Source organism: Geotrypetes seraphini, chromosome 8 (genome assembly GCF_902459505.1).
Source record: "Geotrypetes seraphini chromosome 8, aGeoSer1.1, whole genome shotgun sequence".
Taxonomy (NCBI): domain Eukaryota; kingdom Metazoa; phylum Chordata; class Amphibia; order Gymnophiona; family Dermophiidae; genus Geotrypetes; species Geotrypetes seraphini.
Window position 1 is genome coordinate 70,154,649 of NC_047091.1, and position 17,543 is coordinate 70,172,191.

A 17,543-nucleotide genomic window follows, 5' to 3' on the forward strand; every position below is an offset into this window, starting at 1 on the left:
TTTAATTCTACTTAAAAACTCTATTTAATGAAACATTAAGTACTTAGTCATATTGTCCTGTTTGTCTGATTAGATTGTAAGCTCTACTGAGCAGGGACTGACTTTTGAATGTTTAATGTACTGTGCTGTGTATGTCTAGCAGCATTATAGAAATGATAATAAGTAATAGTAGTTAGTTAGTTAGGTACTATTTTGAAGCCCTGGGTATGTTTATCATAATCACAAAAGTAAAATAAAACAGTTTCTTGATCATATGTCTCTTTAGCTATAAATGGCAATATTATTATTAAGTCTTAGCCAAAAGGAAAGATTTATAAACTATAAAGCGTTTTACCTCATGTAAAATTGTCATTTAATAAGACATTAACTATTTTTTCTGAGGCCCTCCAAGTACCTACAAATCCAAAATGTGGCCCTGCAAAGGGTTTGAGTTTGAGACCACTGCTCTATATGGAATCTCTAAACTATGAGAATATAGTAGTAAAGGAGGAAAAGAGAGAGACCAACCCTAAATTGGCTGCTACACCACTGACTTTGAGAAAGTCACTTCCCCCTCCATTGTCTCAGGTACAACTTAGATTGTACTGTAAGTGCACTTTGACAGGAAAATAACTTTATCTATCTGAAGATAAGCAGGATGAGGATATTGTTACTGTTGGGTGGCATCATCCAACAGTGTGGTAAGCACTGCCCAGTGTTCTTTTTAGAAGCGTTTCAGAGCATCTTACTCATATTTTCCTGCTCCACAGAGCAGTGTGGCCACTCTTCACCTTTCTCCCACACAGCTCACATCTTGTGTGTTCCTTCATCACAGTTTGCAGTGTTTGTTTTTCTTTGTGTGTAACTGCTTACAAAGGGCCATTGTTCTTGTTCCTCTCCCCTTCCCCTTTTTTAATATTTAGTCGGGTTTCTTCAGTACGTCCAAGTTTTCTTTGTTTTCCACAGCCCACCAGGTCTTTTTAGTCATCAGACATCCTGTCGGAAACCTTTTCACCATTGAGCCGTTTGATTTCACCTTGGCGACTTTTTGGGGGGTTTTGGGGGTTTTTTTCCTACCATGTTCCAGAAGCCTTCAGTAATTTTAAACAAATGCACCTGGGTCAGCAGAACCTTATCCCTTATAGACGCCATAATCAGTGCCTGAAGTCCATTCATAATCATTCCTCTTGTAAACTTTGTTAATAGATGTTAAGCAGAGGTGTTAAAGGTCATGAAAAGCAGTCGTGCCAATAAGTCCAGTCCATTGACTTTGACGTCAGAGGTATCAGTCTCTGTGGCTTCAGGAGCTGTATAGGATACTGGGCATCTTTTGATCCTCTCCCAAGGGCAAAGGATTTATGGTCGTCCTCGTCAACACTGAGGGAATCCAATGCCATGCATCACCATCAGTCCTCTTCAATGCGCAGCATCAAGAGTACTGAGGCATCAAAATCATGCCCCCGATATGAGGACCATTTACTTTCCTAGGAACAGGATGTGGCACAACAGCCTCCATTGAGCTGGGGCCAAGTCACTGATACTACCCTGATGACTTCAAAGGATGTGACTACAACTGAGCTCCTAAAGTGGTGTTGGAGGTACAGCTTAACCCATCAATTGTTCTGCCAACATTTTTCCCCAGACCATTTGACCATCAACGTGAAAGTGCACTGTATGCTCTGGATTGCAAGAGAGTCTTGGCCTTCAGTCTGGAGCAGAATAAAGACCTAGACAGTCCGGCCAGCTTTTTGCTTCTGTTGAGCCCAACAGTTTGGGGGGGCTGCTATTGGCTAATCCACTCTTTTGCAGTGGTTCAGAGTCTGCATTACCTTCACCTATGCTGGGCTATGTTGATTCTGGAAGGTAATGTCACTGCACATAATGTCAGAGCCTTGGTTGTGTCAGTAGCACACTTGAGGTCAACCGCTATTGAAGAAATCTACAGAACTGCAACATGGTCTCTGTTCCACAGCTTTACCTCTCGTCACTGTCTAGAACAAGATTCCCAGTGCAATAGCTAGTTTGTTCATATTACCCTCAGAATTTATTTGGGGTATAGAATCCAAGTCCGCTCTTACATCCATTTGTTTTTTGTTCCAGGCTGTCAAAAAATAGAAAACAAATATATGTTTCTGCTGTTCATTATTGTTAATTGGCTTGCAGGCCTTGGCTCTATCTACGATACCACCAGAAAGAAGATTTTCTCTTGCCCTCACATCTCCAGGAGGAAATGCCTATGGACACATTTAAAACTAACCTAAAGACCTTCCTTTTAAAGGACGCATATTATAAGTAGACGCCTGACCGTAGGAAGAAGGAAGAGCATATCCCTCTTCTTCTGTGCTGACCTTTTCCGTCTCTCTCTCCTATTTAAAATTGTACTTCTCCCCCTATCCCTTTTGTTTCAATATGTCAATTTATATCTTATTATTTTAGTGTGTTCCCCCCTTGAATAGTTATGACCTTGTACACCGCTTAGACAATTTTTTTAAGCGGTATATCAAATTTTAAATGAAACTTGTATTTAAGGCAGGGGAATCCCAACAGTAAGAATATCCTCATACTGCTTGTTTTTGGAGAATATGAAGGAACTCGCCTGTAGCAGGTGTTCTCTGGGGCTAACAGAATAAATATATTATCATTTCCTTGCCCCCTTCCCTTTGAAGTTTAATTCTATCAGCTGTTATGTTAGACTGAGCTGGTTCCACATGACGACGGTGGGTGGAAAGATGCATGATGGGATGCTCCCAAATCTTTCTAGAAAGAAAACTGGGGAGCGCTTATCACTCTGGGCTCCATTTGCTGACATCACCCAGCAGTAAGAATATTCATCCTGTTGTCCTAGGAGAACACTTGTTATAGGTGAGTAACTACCCTTGTCTACCTGAACTTGTAATTCACATTGAACTTTGGTTTTGAAAGGTGAGTAACTAAATCTCAAATACAAATCCATGTTCAGAACTGAAAGCTAGTGATTTTTGGTTGCTTAGGTAGGACTGGCTCCTACAAAACCTTCTTTAATGTGTTTCTGATCCCTGCCCCTCCCCCTCCCCTTCTGCCTCTGACACCCATTCTTTAATGTGTTTCTTGATATTGCAATCTGATTCAAAGCAATGTTCAACAAGTACCATAAAATGATATAAACATTTAAAGCATTTAATATTTGTATCTACTCCTTCCCACTTCCACATCATGATTTTTTTTTTTTGTCCTTCTGTAGACTCTGACTCTGAGGATGACGATTCACACTTTTATTCCACGGATGAGGCAGCGGCACGAAAGAAGGCAGCGCAGCGCTGCCAGCAAGCTCAGAGCTTTTTCTGTGCTGTGGTGAACATTGGGAAGGGACGTCTCACAGCACTTTGTGAAGCCAAGGTGAATTACCCGGTGCACTTTGGTGGGAGATCGGGCGCATCCTTGCAGATCATTGTCAGCTGAGGTCTATCATTTTCATTTCTTCAGGGCGAAAATGGCAAGAGACTAGACGGCTCCCATGGAGAAATTGTCTTAGATGTGCACAGTGGAACAATTTTCAGCGTCTCCAAACACAAGGGTCAGGAGGACCTTGGCTACCTCTGCCTGGAATCTGAGAAAATAGTTCTGTACCATAAAGGTATATACTTCTAGTGCCCCAAAACAACACAAAAGTAGCTCTAGAACATTAAGATAAACAGATGCCTTTTAGTCATTTCTCTTTATGCAAATTTTCAGTCACATGCCAAGGCCCATTTTACACAGCTCAGTGAGATCATAATTGATCCATCCTGACTGAGTCAATCTGTTCCGTCTGTATTTCACAAGAGTTTCTACTGAATGTGATGCATTTTATAAAATACATAGAAGAATATGCAGCAGTGCATGTGTATTTGCTGGAAATACAGCCAGTGCATATGTGAAAACACTTTCACTGTAAATGATGTAAAATATCAAGTGGTACACTATCAGAACAGTACAGGCTTTGTAGCAGTTAGAAAAAGAAGGTAAAAGCCTCAGACAAGTGCCTTCTCTCCTCCATAAATGTGGTTTCAAAGGTGGTTGAGCAGTCACCTCATTGGCATAAAACCTTCGTTAAGTTTGAAAAAAGCTCTTATAGAAGACGTAAAAAGATAGGAGAAAAATCTTTTCAACTTATCTTCAGCTAATCGGTACACCAACGGTGGCCAGCGTTTCACAAGTCTGCTGCCTCAGGGTGTAACACGTCCGATCAGACTGGAACCAAGAAAAACATATAATTAAAAATATTATTTGGTATTCCAATCAACATCTTCAAAAGCTTAAGTAAAAACCAACAAGACATACCTTTTAAATGGAACACTGAACGCGTCTCCTGCATCCAAAGATGGCTCCTCAGGACTCGCGCTGAATTCGAACACTCCCGGTATAATGACGTCATACCCGGAAGTGGCAACTCGTCAATACTAAGACGCTGTTGCAATAACGTGATTTGCTGAACAGACTGACAATAAAAAAGTTAAAAGGTATTCCAAAACGTGATAAAGTGCAGAATGAGTGCAATGTTAAGTGGAGGTAGGAGGGCCCTTGTCTGAGGCTTTTTCAAATTGCTACAAAGCCTGTACTGTTCTGAGAGTGTAACACTTGATATTTTGCATCATTTACAGTGAAAGTGTTTTCACATATTATCTGAGTCATTTTTGGTTGAATACAGCCAGTGCAGCCATTATGCAAATATGAACATGTACAAAAAAAGTGGCATCAACTCTGCAGCATGCCCATAGACGTGCCGGTACATATATGGAAGCAGCAGTTTTGCAACTTCCATAGTTATAAGGTTCACCAGTTAACTAGCAAAACATCAAGTTTTACTTTGCTAACATTTAGAGGTGGACATTTTTTAAAGATGGAGGATTAAGGAGAGTTATTCCTTTAATCCTCCTGTAAAGCTCTGGCCAAAATAAACACTTAAAAAAAATCTGTGTATGCTGCTGAGCTGATTCAAAACCTGATGGTGACATTTTGGTTAAATGTACAGAACATCTATTCTCCGTTTGTAAGCATGGGAGCACACACAAATTTTCAGCCTGTCCAGACAACGCCCATACCCCTTTGAAATTTCTCACTACCAGAATAGGGTAGTCATCTTGTTGACATCTCATCATGGCCAAAAGTATTTTACAACTAAAAAAAAAAAACCCCACAATCGGCCTGAAGAACAAGGACCAAGATGATCTATATTCTCATGACAAGACACAGCCCATGTTTTGGCAAGTAGCTTGCGTCTGTATAAGTTTATACATTTAGAAAAATGATAAAGATTGCATTTTACACAATGTAAATACATTAATAATGAATTGAACATATATAAAAATCCACTGAATAAAAAGCATATTCTTATTAGTAAACATACAGAGCCAACTGAAAGATCATGTTCTCATAAAAAAAATTGGAAAAACCAAGATGGCCGAAGTGGCAGCGTTTTGGTACCAAAAACACCTCTTTCTGGACACTATATCACAGGTACTATCATTAATGAGCTTGATAATATTCTGTCAGAACATTGTATTCAAGCAAACCTTTTACTTTTCAGCATCTAAGGTTGTCCACTGGCCATAGATGATGGCCCTTTCTAGCAATTAATTTTTCCTAATGTGCTACTTACCAATATACTAAAGATAGATCCTTCGCAAACCTCGTCCTCCAAGTGAGCTCTTCTGAGTGGGTCCAGGCTCAATCCATGTCTTTTGTTTTTTTGGGGGTTTTTTGTGGCATCCGGACATGAGAATCCTAGTCACAGAGCTCTTGGAGACCCCCCAAGGGCTCCCTGAGGGTGGCTAAAATCAAGGCTAAATTGTATCCCGTGGATCAGGAATTCCAGCAAATGTTTGCTCTGCCAAAGGTAGATTCCCTGGTTGACCAAGTGACCAAACACACTTCCCTACCCAGTGAGGAAGGCATGGTCTTAAAGGATCTACAGGACTGCACAGTGGATATGGTCCTCAGGAAGCAGTTTGAGGCTCTAGCATTATGAATTAAGACTGCAGCCTTGGCCTCCTTTGTGGCATGTGCCTGTCATGCCAGGCTATGAAATCAGAACCTGACGAAGTCTGAGCCCCTGCCACAGCTTGTGTTAGCTGCAATAGACTATGTAGTGGATGCACTCTATGATATCATCAGAGTCAGGGGAAAGTCTTAGCATTTTCAATCTCCACCTGTCATATGTTTGGATCAGGCAATGGGTGGGTGATTTGACCTTAAAGCAATGCTGAGCAGGCTCCCGTTCAAGGGACAGATGCTGTTTTCCAAGGGCCTAGATCAGGAGTGTCAAAGTCCCTCCTTGAGGACCACAATCCAGTTGAGTTTTCAGGATTTCCCAAATGAATATGCATAAAATCTATTTGCATGCACTGATTTCAATGCATATTCATTGGGGAAATCCTGAAAACCCAACTGGATTGCGGCCCTCGAGGAGGGACTTTGACTACCCTGGCCTAGATGATCTCATAGCCAGTGTACAAGATCACAGACCAAGATCTTTACCAGGTAGCAGACTCCGAGCAGCTAGAGGCCAGAGCGGGGTGTCCTTTTGTGGGTCCTGCCACTCTCGCCTGTACTCAACAGGAGCTTCTACCCAGAGAGCCTTTCATGGTTCCAGACAGAAATTCTACAGGCACGGGAGGATCAGGTTCCTGCTCCACAGTGGCACCCAAAAAGCCTCACTAATGCCAGCTCTCAAGCTGTTCCTTTTGGAGGTTGGCTCTTAGACTACCTGGAGGCCTGGGAACAATGTCCAATCTATGGATCCTGGAGATGATCAGAGAGGGTTATAAGATAGAGTTTGCATACTCCCTCTAACTGGTTTGTGGATTCGCTAATAGGCTGGCCAGAGAATACAGAAAAGGTCCAGGCAACGTTATGAAAGCTGCTGGATATTTAAACTATAGAACAGTCCCTGCATCCATATACTTTGTTGTGTCCAAGAAAGGCTCAAAAGAGTGGAGGCCCATCTTGGATATCAAACATATCAATGTGTCCCTAAGAGTCCTTGGTTCCAGATGGAGACTGTTCAGTTCATCATTGCAGCAGTGGAGCAGGAGAGTTTCTGGCCACCCTAGATTTGACAGATTTCCTGCACATCCCAATCTTTCTGGAACACAGAGAGTTCCTGAGATTCCATATGTTGGAGAATCGCTATCAATTCTCTGCGCTTCACTTTGGCCTGGCAACAGCACCCTGAACTTTTTCCAAGGTTATGGTGATGGTGGCCGCTCATCTCTGCAGAGTGGTTTGGCAAGTGCACCCATACTTGGACGATTGGCTCTTCAGAGCCCCATTCCAAACAGGACAGAAGGTGGTAGCGGCAGTTGTGGAGGCATTACAGAGCCTAGAATGGATTGTGAACTTTTGAAAGAGCCAACTTGTTCCAACACAGTCCCTGGAATATCTGGGGGTCTTGTTCAGCATGGCAGAAGGCCAAGTCTTTCTTCCAGAGGCACGCAAACAGAAGCTTCACAGGCAAATTATAGACCTATTTCTAGAGCGCTACCAGACATATGCAACGCTGTCACAAAGGAGGCAGTCCCTGCTCAAATGAGCTTACAAGCTAAACAATTAAGACAAACAAACAGGATGCTAGGGTAGGAGTTACAGTTAGAGGAGATGGTTAAACTGCTGGCTAGGATGGTGAGTAGAAGGGAGTAGGGTTACGCGTTGAAGGCTGTCTCAAAAAAGGTGGGCTTTGAGTCTACCTTTGAATAAGGGAAGGAATGTGGTGGATGGGCTCAGGTAGTTTATTCCAGGCAAACAGGGCAGCAAGCTGAAAGGAATGGTCTGGAATTGGAAGTGGAGAAGAAGGGTACAGATAAAACCGATTTGTATGAGGAACGGAGTTCTCGGGGAGGTGTATAAGAAGAGGGGCTCCAGAACAAAGCTACTTGTAGGTTAGTAGTTGGAGTTTGAACTATATGTGAAGACGGATAGGGAGCCAGTGAAGTGCTTTGAGTTGGGGGTGAGGTGAGTGTAGCGAGGTTGGCAGAAGATAAGTTGTGCAGTAGAGTTTTGTACAGATTGGAGGTAGGAGAGGCAGTTCAGCAGAAGTCCTGTTAGAAGTAGACTGCAGTATTCTGTGCTGTTCTGTGGTAAAGAACTCCCATGCCTTTTTTTCCTTGAAAGTTCAGGTAGTAGCTTTGCTTTGTTTTAGGGGTCATTTGGAGAACTTTTCTTTAGTGGCTCATCCAGGTGTGATTTTTCTCAAAGGAGTCTAAAGAGTACCGGTACGTCCTCCTCTTTGACTGATTTGCCCAAACTGGAATCAAGTTTTCAAGTTTTATTTAAATTTTGATATACCGCTTAAAAAGGTTGTCTAAGCAGTGTACAAAACCTTGTGCTTAAATGCCTTCTGCGAGAGCCTTTTGAAACCACTCTCAAAGACCTTATGTTAAAGACTATTTTTGGTGGCAATTTTTTCAGCTAGAAGAGTTTCCGAACTTAAAGCTCTCTCTTACAGAGATCTATTCATTAAGTTTCCCGAATATGGGGTTCAGATACTGAAGGGAATAGACTTAGTAGATAAAGACATCTTGTTCACCTTCTCCAAGGTAGGGAGAACGAGAAGGCACTCTCAGAAGTTAAAAGGGGATAGATTCCGTACAAACATAAGGAAGTTCTTCTTCACCCAGAGAATGGTGGAAAACTGGAACGCTCTTCCGGAGGCTGTTATAGGGGAAAATACCCTCCATGGATTCAAGTTAAAATTAGACAAGTTACTGCTGAACCGGAATGTACGCAGGTAGGACTGGTCTTGGGGCACTGGTCTTTGACCCAGGGCCGCCGCAGAAGCAGACTGCTGGGCACAATGGACCACTGGTCTGACCCAGCAGCGGCAATTCTTATTTTCTTTGTCTATCAGATGTTTAAAATCTCTCACAAGTACTCTTAAGTCACAAATGAGTTTCACAGATCTGACAAAGTGCTTGTTCGTTATGGTAACAATAAGAAAAATCAGGCTGCTTATAAAGCTATTTCTCTGTTGGAAGAAATGATTGGGTCAGCTTATCTTTTGGTGATATTAAAAGCTCAGTCTGTAGATTCTAGAACTTTGCAGCGCACGAAGATGGCTGGGTAGAGGATTAGCTCTGTTGTGACAGGCAAATTTTATTAAGATTTTGGCAGTGAAAAGTGAAGGAAAAGAGAGAATTGAAGTAAGAAATGGCTTCGGGTAAAACTAGTAAAAGTAATCCGGTGAATTCAGGAGCAGGAAGTAAAAAAAGAACAAAAATGGATTCGGTATCCCCGACAGCGGTCCCGTTGCCTCAGGAAGAAATTGATAACAGTGATTTGATGAATGAACTTCAGAAAATTAAAGAAATAGTAAGTGATAACGCTAAAAATATAAAAGTTGTGAAGGAGGAAATAGAGAGTCTGACAAATAGAATGCGGGCAGTTGACTTCAAAATTGAGCAGTTAGAAAAGCATGCTGAGAAATCTGAGGCAGAGATGCTGGTGTGTAAAAAAGATCACAGAGAAATAGAGGCGTTGAAAAAGGATTTTGAAGACTTATCAAATCGTGAAAGAAGGAATAATTTGCGTCTGATTGGGATACCTGAGGAGATTGAGCAGAATGATCCTATTCAATTTGTGACTAATTTTATCCCAAAGATCTTGCCATTTAAAAGTTCTTTTCCTTTGGAGATAGAAAGAGCACATCGGATACCGATGAAAAGATCAAATAGTCAGAAGGGTCCCCGTCCACTAATCTTTATAAAAGCCAAAAATCCATCAATACTCTATTCTATTTTAAAATCCATTACTCCCAATTTACAAAAAGATATCAATCAATTAAATTTGACAGCACAAGACTTAGCTAATACTTTCTGTGATAAAATTAAAACTATTCGAAAAATTTTTCAATCACCTTCTCCTGTTATTTCAACAGACGCTACAAATGACCATCAATTTCCTTATTCTAAATGTTCTACTTTTAACTATCCTTCTTTAACAGAAATTAAAGACATTATCCAAAAAATCAATTTAAAAGGCTCTTCATCGGAAATCATATCTCCTTTTATATTAAAAAAACATTTTTCTTGTTTTGGCCCATTTATACATTCCTTAATACTGAAAAGTCTCAAATCAGGCACTTTCCCCACCATATGGAAAACAGCAATCATTCATCCTTCAATAAAGGACCGCAAAATAAACTCTGACGACCCTATGAACTACCGTCCTATTGCCAATATCCCATTTATGGGAAAAATAGTTGAAAGAGTAGTGTTTAATCAACTATCCGATTTTGTAGAATCTACTAACGTTTTACATCCCAACCAAACAGGTTTCAGAAAAAATCATAACACAGAATATTCATTAATTGGGTTAACAACCAACATTAATTATCATTTGAACCATCACAACTCTGTCATACTTTTTTCTCTCGATCTCTCTGCTGCATTTGATACCATTGATCATTCACTACTCCTAAACAGACTAAAAACTATAGGGGTATGTGATCTAACTTTAGAATGGTTCACTTCGTTTCTATCTAATCGATCATCTATAGTTCATTTCAATAACTCAGTCTCTAATTCTTTTTCACATGACTTTGGTATCCCTCAAGGATCTATTTTGTCTCCTTTACTTTTTAATATCTTTCTTTCTCCTCTACTAAGTCTAGCTCAGTCCTTAGGCTTTACTACATTCGCCTACGCGGATGATATTCAATTGATCCACCCCCCTCAATCCTGAAAATTCAACTGAAATACATTTAATCAATCAAAAACTTTCAAAAATCAAAAACTGGCTTTTTCAAAACAGATTAGCTCTAAACATAATTAAGACCAAAGCATTACTTTTTCCTATCAAATCGGGATTAACGCCAACAACCCCATTTTCCATTGACAATATCCCCATAGAGCTTGTATCATCATTAAAAATACTCGGAGTCACAATTGATCAAAATTTTACATACCACGATCATATCAGTAATATTGTCAAAAGTTGTTTTTATCGCTTGCGCATGATTCGATCTGTGTCGAAATTCTTGGAACCCAAATCTTTAAATATTTTAATTCATTCTTTAGTGATTGCTAAGCTCGACTATTGTAATTCACTATTGCTGAATATTACCCAAAAGGAAAAGAAACGACTACAAATAATACAAAACACCGCAGTTAAAATTATTCATAACGGAAAAAAATTTGATCATGTCGCTCCTTTCCTTATTGATTCACACTGGCTGCCTATCAACCAACGTATAATTTACAAAATTTCCCTATTAGTATTTAAAACATTAACTACGCATGAACCACAATTCATAGATAGGTTACTTATTCCCTACAATGCAACACAATCGCAAGGACAATTAATGATTCCATTCTTGAAGATAATTGGCACCAGACGATATGACATATTTTCTGTAATGGCCCCCCAAACCTGGAATAATCTACCACTATATATAAGAGAAGTTAAAGATCTTAATAAATTCAAAACCATTTTAAAAACTTTTTTATTTAAAGACACTTTTAACGTTTAAAAATGCATTATATTTAACTTTCTATTTTTAAAATTACTTTTTATCCAATTTTCACACTCCCTTTCCGCATGTTTTTTCCTGCCCCCTCTTCTTCCTTTCTTTAGATTATGAAAAAGATTAAATATTGTAACTATTCCCTCCCTTTTTTTTTCCTCCTTATGTATCATGTCAGTCTGTTTTGTCTGTTTGTATCTGAACCCAACTTATTGTTGTACTTTGAAAATTCTATTTATTTTAAATAAATTGTTCATCGCTTAGCTTGTAATAAGCGATCAATCAAATGCTAATAAACTTGAAACTTGAAACTTGCTAAGACATCAGCAGGTGGTAGAGATTATAAAGCTGGCTAAAACAAATAAGGATCTTAAATGCCAGGATTCTAAGATCTTTATAGTACCTGACTTTGCAAAGCTACAGCCTACAAAAGAAAACAGCTTTTGGATTTAAGACCTAAACTGAGAGCAATGGGAGCAAGATATGGATTGATATACCCTGCTATTATGAGGGTAACTTATGAGAATAAAACTTATAATTTTGAAGAAGCAGGCAAATTACAAGAATTTCTAGATCAATATAATTTGCCTATGGTTTCATGAAAGTATTTAGAAAATGTAATAAATAATATACTTAGATTATTTTTGGTTTATATTTTTGAGTGAAAATTGAAAGATATTTTATAAAGAAGGAAAAAGTGGAAAAAAAAAATAGAAAAGGAGAAAAATATTTTCTAGAAAATTGTTGCAGTTAGATTTAAGGGGGATCAACATTTCAAACAAGATTTAAAGAATAGAAATGAAAAATTTTAAAGAGACAAGAAGAAAAGAAGATTTTGACAAGGTAAGAAGAGGGATGGAGCATATAGGAAGTGAAGAAAATATGAGGAACAATTATAAGATTTGGATGGTTTCTTAATGTGAATTTATAATTTGCATTTGAGCGTGACTGAGATAATAATATGAGGACACATAAATGCTGCATTGGAGAAATGTGGGAACTTAGAATATAATAAGATGAAAAATACAAAAGACTATTGATGTAAAGAGAAGAAGATGTGAAGATGGACTGATGGATATGACTTGAGCATTATTTAGATTTACAATTTGCATCTGAAATTGACTGAGATATAAGGATGATGTTGCAAAAATACTTTATTGGAGAAAGATGAAATAGCAATCTGCAAGAAGATGGAATAAGAGACTGAAACAGCAGGTTGAAGATGTACAAGTGTTACAGTTGTGCAGAATGGAGAATAGACTGTAATAGATTGAAGATGCAATGAAAATTAATGAGAGTTTTAAAAAATATGAGGTCTGCTTGGTTGAAATGTTTGATCCTTCTTTTGAGGTAAGGTTAAAAAAAAAATTAAAAAAAATGAATATTATAGGATGGAGTGATGTATGTTCCATTGAAGTTGGGAGAAACTTAGGTTAGACAAAAAAAAAAAAAAATAAAATAAAATAATAATATTAATCTTGTGGGAGTATATATTGTAAGAAATGGTTTCCGGAATATTGGGTATATCCTTTTATAAATATATTAGAGGTATAGGATGGAAGAATGTTTGGAAATTTGAATGAGGGGGGAAGTATATAATAAAGAATTATAGTAAATATGGGTATTTAGGGTATTGAAGAATGGATTGACTGCAGGAGAATTTAGTGTTGGTTGTTTGAAAGATTAGAGAAAGAAAAATGAGTATGTTATTGCCTGTGGGGAGTTTATCTTTTGCTCAGTAATATGTGCGTTTCGAAGTTTGCATTTGTGTTAGGGGAGGGGAGCGTGGGGGATGGGAATAGGGGGGGATGGGGAAAGAGGGGAGGGGGGGGAGACTCATATATTGGTTTAAGGAAAAAGAAAAAATGTATATTTTATGTTTGAGTGGATTATATATGTATTTTATATTTTATTTGTAAAATGGGTTTTAAAATTTTTTCTTTGAATGTAAATGGCCTTAATCACCCTATAAAAAGGAAAAAGGTATTGGAATATATTAAACAACAAAATATAGATATATGTTTCTTGCAAGAGACACATTTGTCTGGAACAGAGTCTATGAAGCTGACAGATAAGTGGATAAAACAATGTTTATTTGCACCAGCGGTAAAAAAGAAGGCAGGAGTTGCAATATTGATTAATAAAAAATGTCCAGCAACATTTAATATGGTTAAGGCAGATCCTCAAGGAAGGTGGTTACTTGTTGACATGAGCATGGGCAGTAATACAATGGCGTTACTAAATATATATGCACCTAATTCGAATCAAAGTGAATTCTTTAAATCTCTACAACAATTAGTTTTACCACTGGCTACTACTAATTTAGTGGTGGCTGGGGATTTCAATGCTGTTATAGATCCAATAATGGATAAAAAGCCTAGTAGAATAATGAAATCAATGGGATTAGATAATTTGGTACAAGTATGTAATTTAAAAGATATATGGCATATTCTTCATTTTAATGATCGGGAATTTACATTTTGTTCACATGTTCATCAATCGTTCTCAAGAATTGATTATATTTTTGTTTCAGATCAGATGGTACAGCAAGTTATAAAAGCTGACATAGAACCAATAGTAATATCTGATCATGGTGGTATATGGATAGAAGTTAACTTAGTAGATCCAGATAATTCCAAACCTGTATGGAGGTTTGATAATACATTGCTTGCTGATTCTAAATTTTGCACAGAATTTCAAAATAAAATAAATTAATATTTTAGACTTAATGATTTAGAGGAAATTTCGATTGGAATTTTATGGGATGCTTTCAAAGCAACTATGAGAGGACAAATTATATCATATTCTGCATATAAAAAGAAACTGTTAAGAAAACAATATGTGAATTTGGAAAAAGAAATTAAGAATTTGGAATTAAAATTGGTTAATAAATGGGAACAAGAGACATTTCAAATATTGTTTAAAAAAAATGTGAATATAATGAAATTTCCTCTGGGTTAGTAAGGAAAGATATTTTTGCTCAGCAGGTGGTGTATTATGGTAGTGCGAATAAGGCTGGAAGATTATTGGCAAATTATTTAAAAGAAAAGGAAGGAGAAAATAAGCATAATTAAAGATGAGTTAGGAAATTCTCATTCTCAAATTGGAAATATATTAAAACAATTTTTAAAATATTATAAGTCATTGTATTCTTCGGAGTCTTATTTAAATAAAGAGAAAGATGGGATGGATTTTTTGAGTTTAGTTGAAGGTCCTAAGGTTCCTGATCATATAAAAAGAAGTTTAGATAAACCTATATCATTAAAAGAGTTACAAATGGCATTGAAATCCCTTAGAGTTGGGACCGCTCCAGGTGGAGATGGATTTACAGTAGAGTTTTATAAAGAATTTCAAATTTCCCTATTACCGTATTTATTAAAATTATATCAGGATCAACTGAATAAAGGTTGTATATCAGGCACTATGGCAGAATCTTTAACTATTGTTTTGCCAAAGCCAAATAAAGATCCAACATTGGTTTCAAACTACAGGCCTATATCTTTAATAAATGTAGATGGTAAATTATTAGCTAAGATTTTAGCATTAAGATTGGCTAAAGCTCTTCCGCATATAATAGGAATGAATCAAACTGGATTTGTTGCTCAAAGACACTCTTCTAATAATACTAGACTGGCATTTCAGATGTATTATTTAACAAAATAAATTAATGATCCGGCTTTTTCGGTTTCACTAGATGCTGAGAAGGCTTTTGATCGTGTAGAATGGAGTTTCATGTATCAAGCTATGGAATGGTTTGGTATTGGATCCGGATTTATACAAATGTTACAAGCATTGTACAGCTCCCCAACTGCTCGCTTATATATAAATAATAATTTTTCGGATGCTTTTAAGTTGCAGAGGGGAGTTAGACAAGGTTGTCCATTATCTCCTTTGCTCTTTGATATAGTTCTTGAACCCTTATTATTAGCTATTCGACAGGCAAAGGACATACAGGGTATTCCATGTGCTGGAGTGGAATATAAAGTATCTGCTTATGCAGATGACATCTTGCTTCATTTGAGGAATCCGGAAACAACAATCCCATATCTACTGAAGGTCATAGATACATTTGGAAAATTCTCAGGATACAAAATAAATTGGACTAAATCAGAGATTTTACCTTTAAATGTGCATTGTACAAAAGGTATACTTGATTCTTTCCCTTTTATATGGAAAGAGGATGGAATATGAAAAATTTTTATTACAAAAAGTTACAGAGTTGTGTGAGCAATGGAATCCTTTACATTTGTCCTGGTGGGGAAGAGTACAAACTGTTAAAATGATGATTTTGCCTGTGGTTTGCTATCAATTGGGAATGATACCAGTGTTTTTTCAGGGGTCTTTCTATAAAAAATTAAATAGTATTCTGGTTAAATTTATTTGGCTGGGTAAAATTGCAAGAGTGGCTTTAGTGTCTTTGCAAAGACCAATTGAGGAGGGTGGGGTAAATTTTCCCAATTTTTATAGGTATCATCAGGCCTATATCATGCGCCAAGGTATGTATTGGGTCCTCCCAGAGCTTTTGGAACAATTACCAGAGTGGTTAAGGGTGGAGAGATCACTTATCTTTCCACTTAGGCTTGATCTTTTGCTTGGTATAAAAGTGCCTAAAATACGTAAGGACAATAGAGTATTAATGGATACTTGGAAAACATTAAGGTTTGTAGACAAATTAACTACTGATTCTATTTTAAAATCGAAACAACAGACTATTTGGGTAAACTCCAAGATACAAATAGGCGGGTTTAAGGTTGTCTGGAAAGATTGGATTAAAGCAGGTATAAGATCATTAACGGAAGTAATTGATAATGGTAAGATGCTTGAATTTTCACAATTGCAACATAAATATGGTCTGAATAAAAAACAAAATTATAAGTGGTTGCAATTGAAGCAGGCTATTCAGGTGGGGTTCCCTGAATGGAAATCTTTAAATGATCATTACAGCTTAGAATTCTTATGTTTCCAGGCAGATTTTCTGGGTCACCAGGCCGCAAAGTGGTATAAAATTATATCTAATTATTTGAATAAGAAGCCTAAAAATGGATTAAGAGATATTTGGAGCATTGAGATTAAGCATCAGATTAATGCATCTCAATGGCCACGTATTTGGTCTTGGAGAATTAAAGGTACGATGTCAGCATTTATTAGGCAAACATGGTTCTTTTTGTTGCATAGAGCATTCTGGACCCCTACTAGATTACAAAAATTAGATTGCTCTAAGTCTAATAGATGCTGGCATTGTAAAATTGAAGTTGGAACTCTAGACCATCTTTTATTTTATTGTCCATGTATTCAGGCATTTTGGATATCAATATGGGATCAAGTTAATATGTTGATGGAGAGTCATGTGGCTTTATCCTATGACACAGTGATTTTTGGAATGTGTATGAGGGCCAAATGCCAAATATCTGCAGCAAACAATAAATTATTGTTGATTCTTACGGGAGTGGGAATTCAACAGATAACAACTAATTGGAAAGACTGTTCTAGATTGAATTGTAATTTTTGGTGGAACTCAGTTTGTCATATGTATAAGATGGAAAGATTTCTTGCGATACAGAGGGGGTATTTTAAAAGATTTCAAGAGGTGTGGAGGCCATTAATTGAATATTATAACGAGTAAAGTTTATTCTTTTTCCTTAGGGGATAATATATAGTTATCCCAGGACAAGCAGGCAGCATATTCTTGACTGATGGGTGACGGCACCGACGGAGCCCCGGTACGGACACTTTTAGAGTGATTGCACTCTAAGAACTTGGAAAGTTCTAGAGACCGCACCGCGCATGCGCGAGTGCCTTCCCGCCCGACCCCGACGCGCGGTCCCTCAGTTTCTTAGTTTCCGCGGAGCTAAGAAGTCGCATTTTCAACGGCTGTTGAAAGTATTTTTCATTCGCCTTCCCGCTCGCGTAAACTTTTTCGGGTTTTTTCTGCCCTTACTTTTTTCTTTCTTTTGTAAAAAAAAAAAAAAAAAAATCTTATTTTTTTGTCGAGTTTTCTTGATTTGCCCCGGCGGGGCCTACTGTCATCATCGAGGCCTCGGCCTTCGATTTGGCAGAAGCCGTTTTTCCGTTCATGCCCCCCCAGCCC

General features: G+C 37.8%; 1 protein-coding gene across 3 annotated transcripts in view; it reads left to right on the forward strand.

Moving 5' to 3' along the window:
- Positions 1–17,543, forward strand: part of ATG2A (autophagy related 2A) — a 207,209-nt gene that overhangs the window by 110,776 nt on the left and 78,890 nt on the right. For all 3 annotated transcript variants that reach the window (XM_033954151.1, XM_033954153.1, XM_033954152.1), the window contains exons 20-21: positions 3,200–3,354; positions 3,442–3,592. In XM_033954151.1, coding sequence (XP_033810042.1) covers positions 3,200–3,354; positions 3,442–3,592 — 306 coding nt within the window. The remainder of the gene's footprint in view (positions 1–3,199; positions 3,355–3,441; positions 3,593–17,543) is intronic.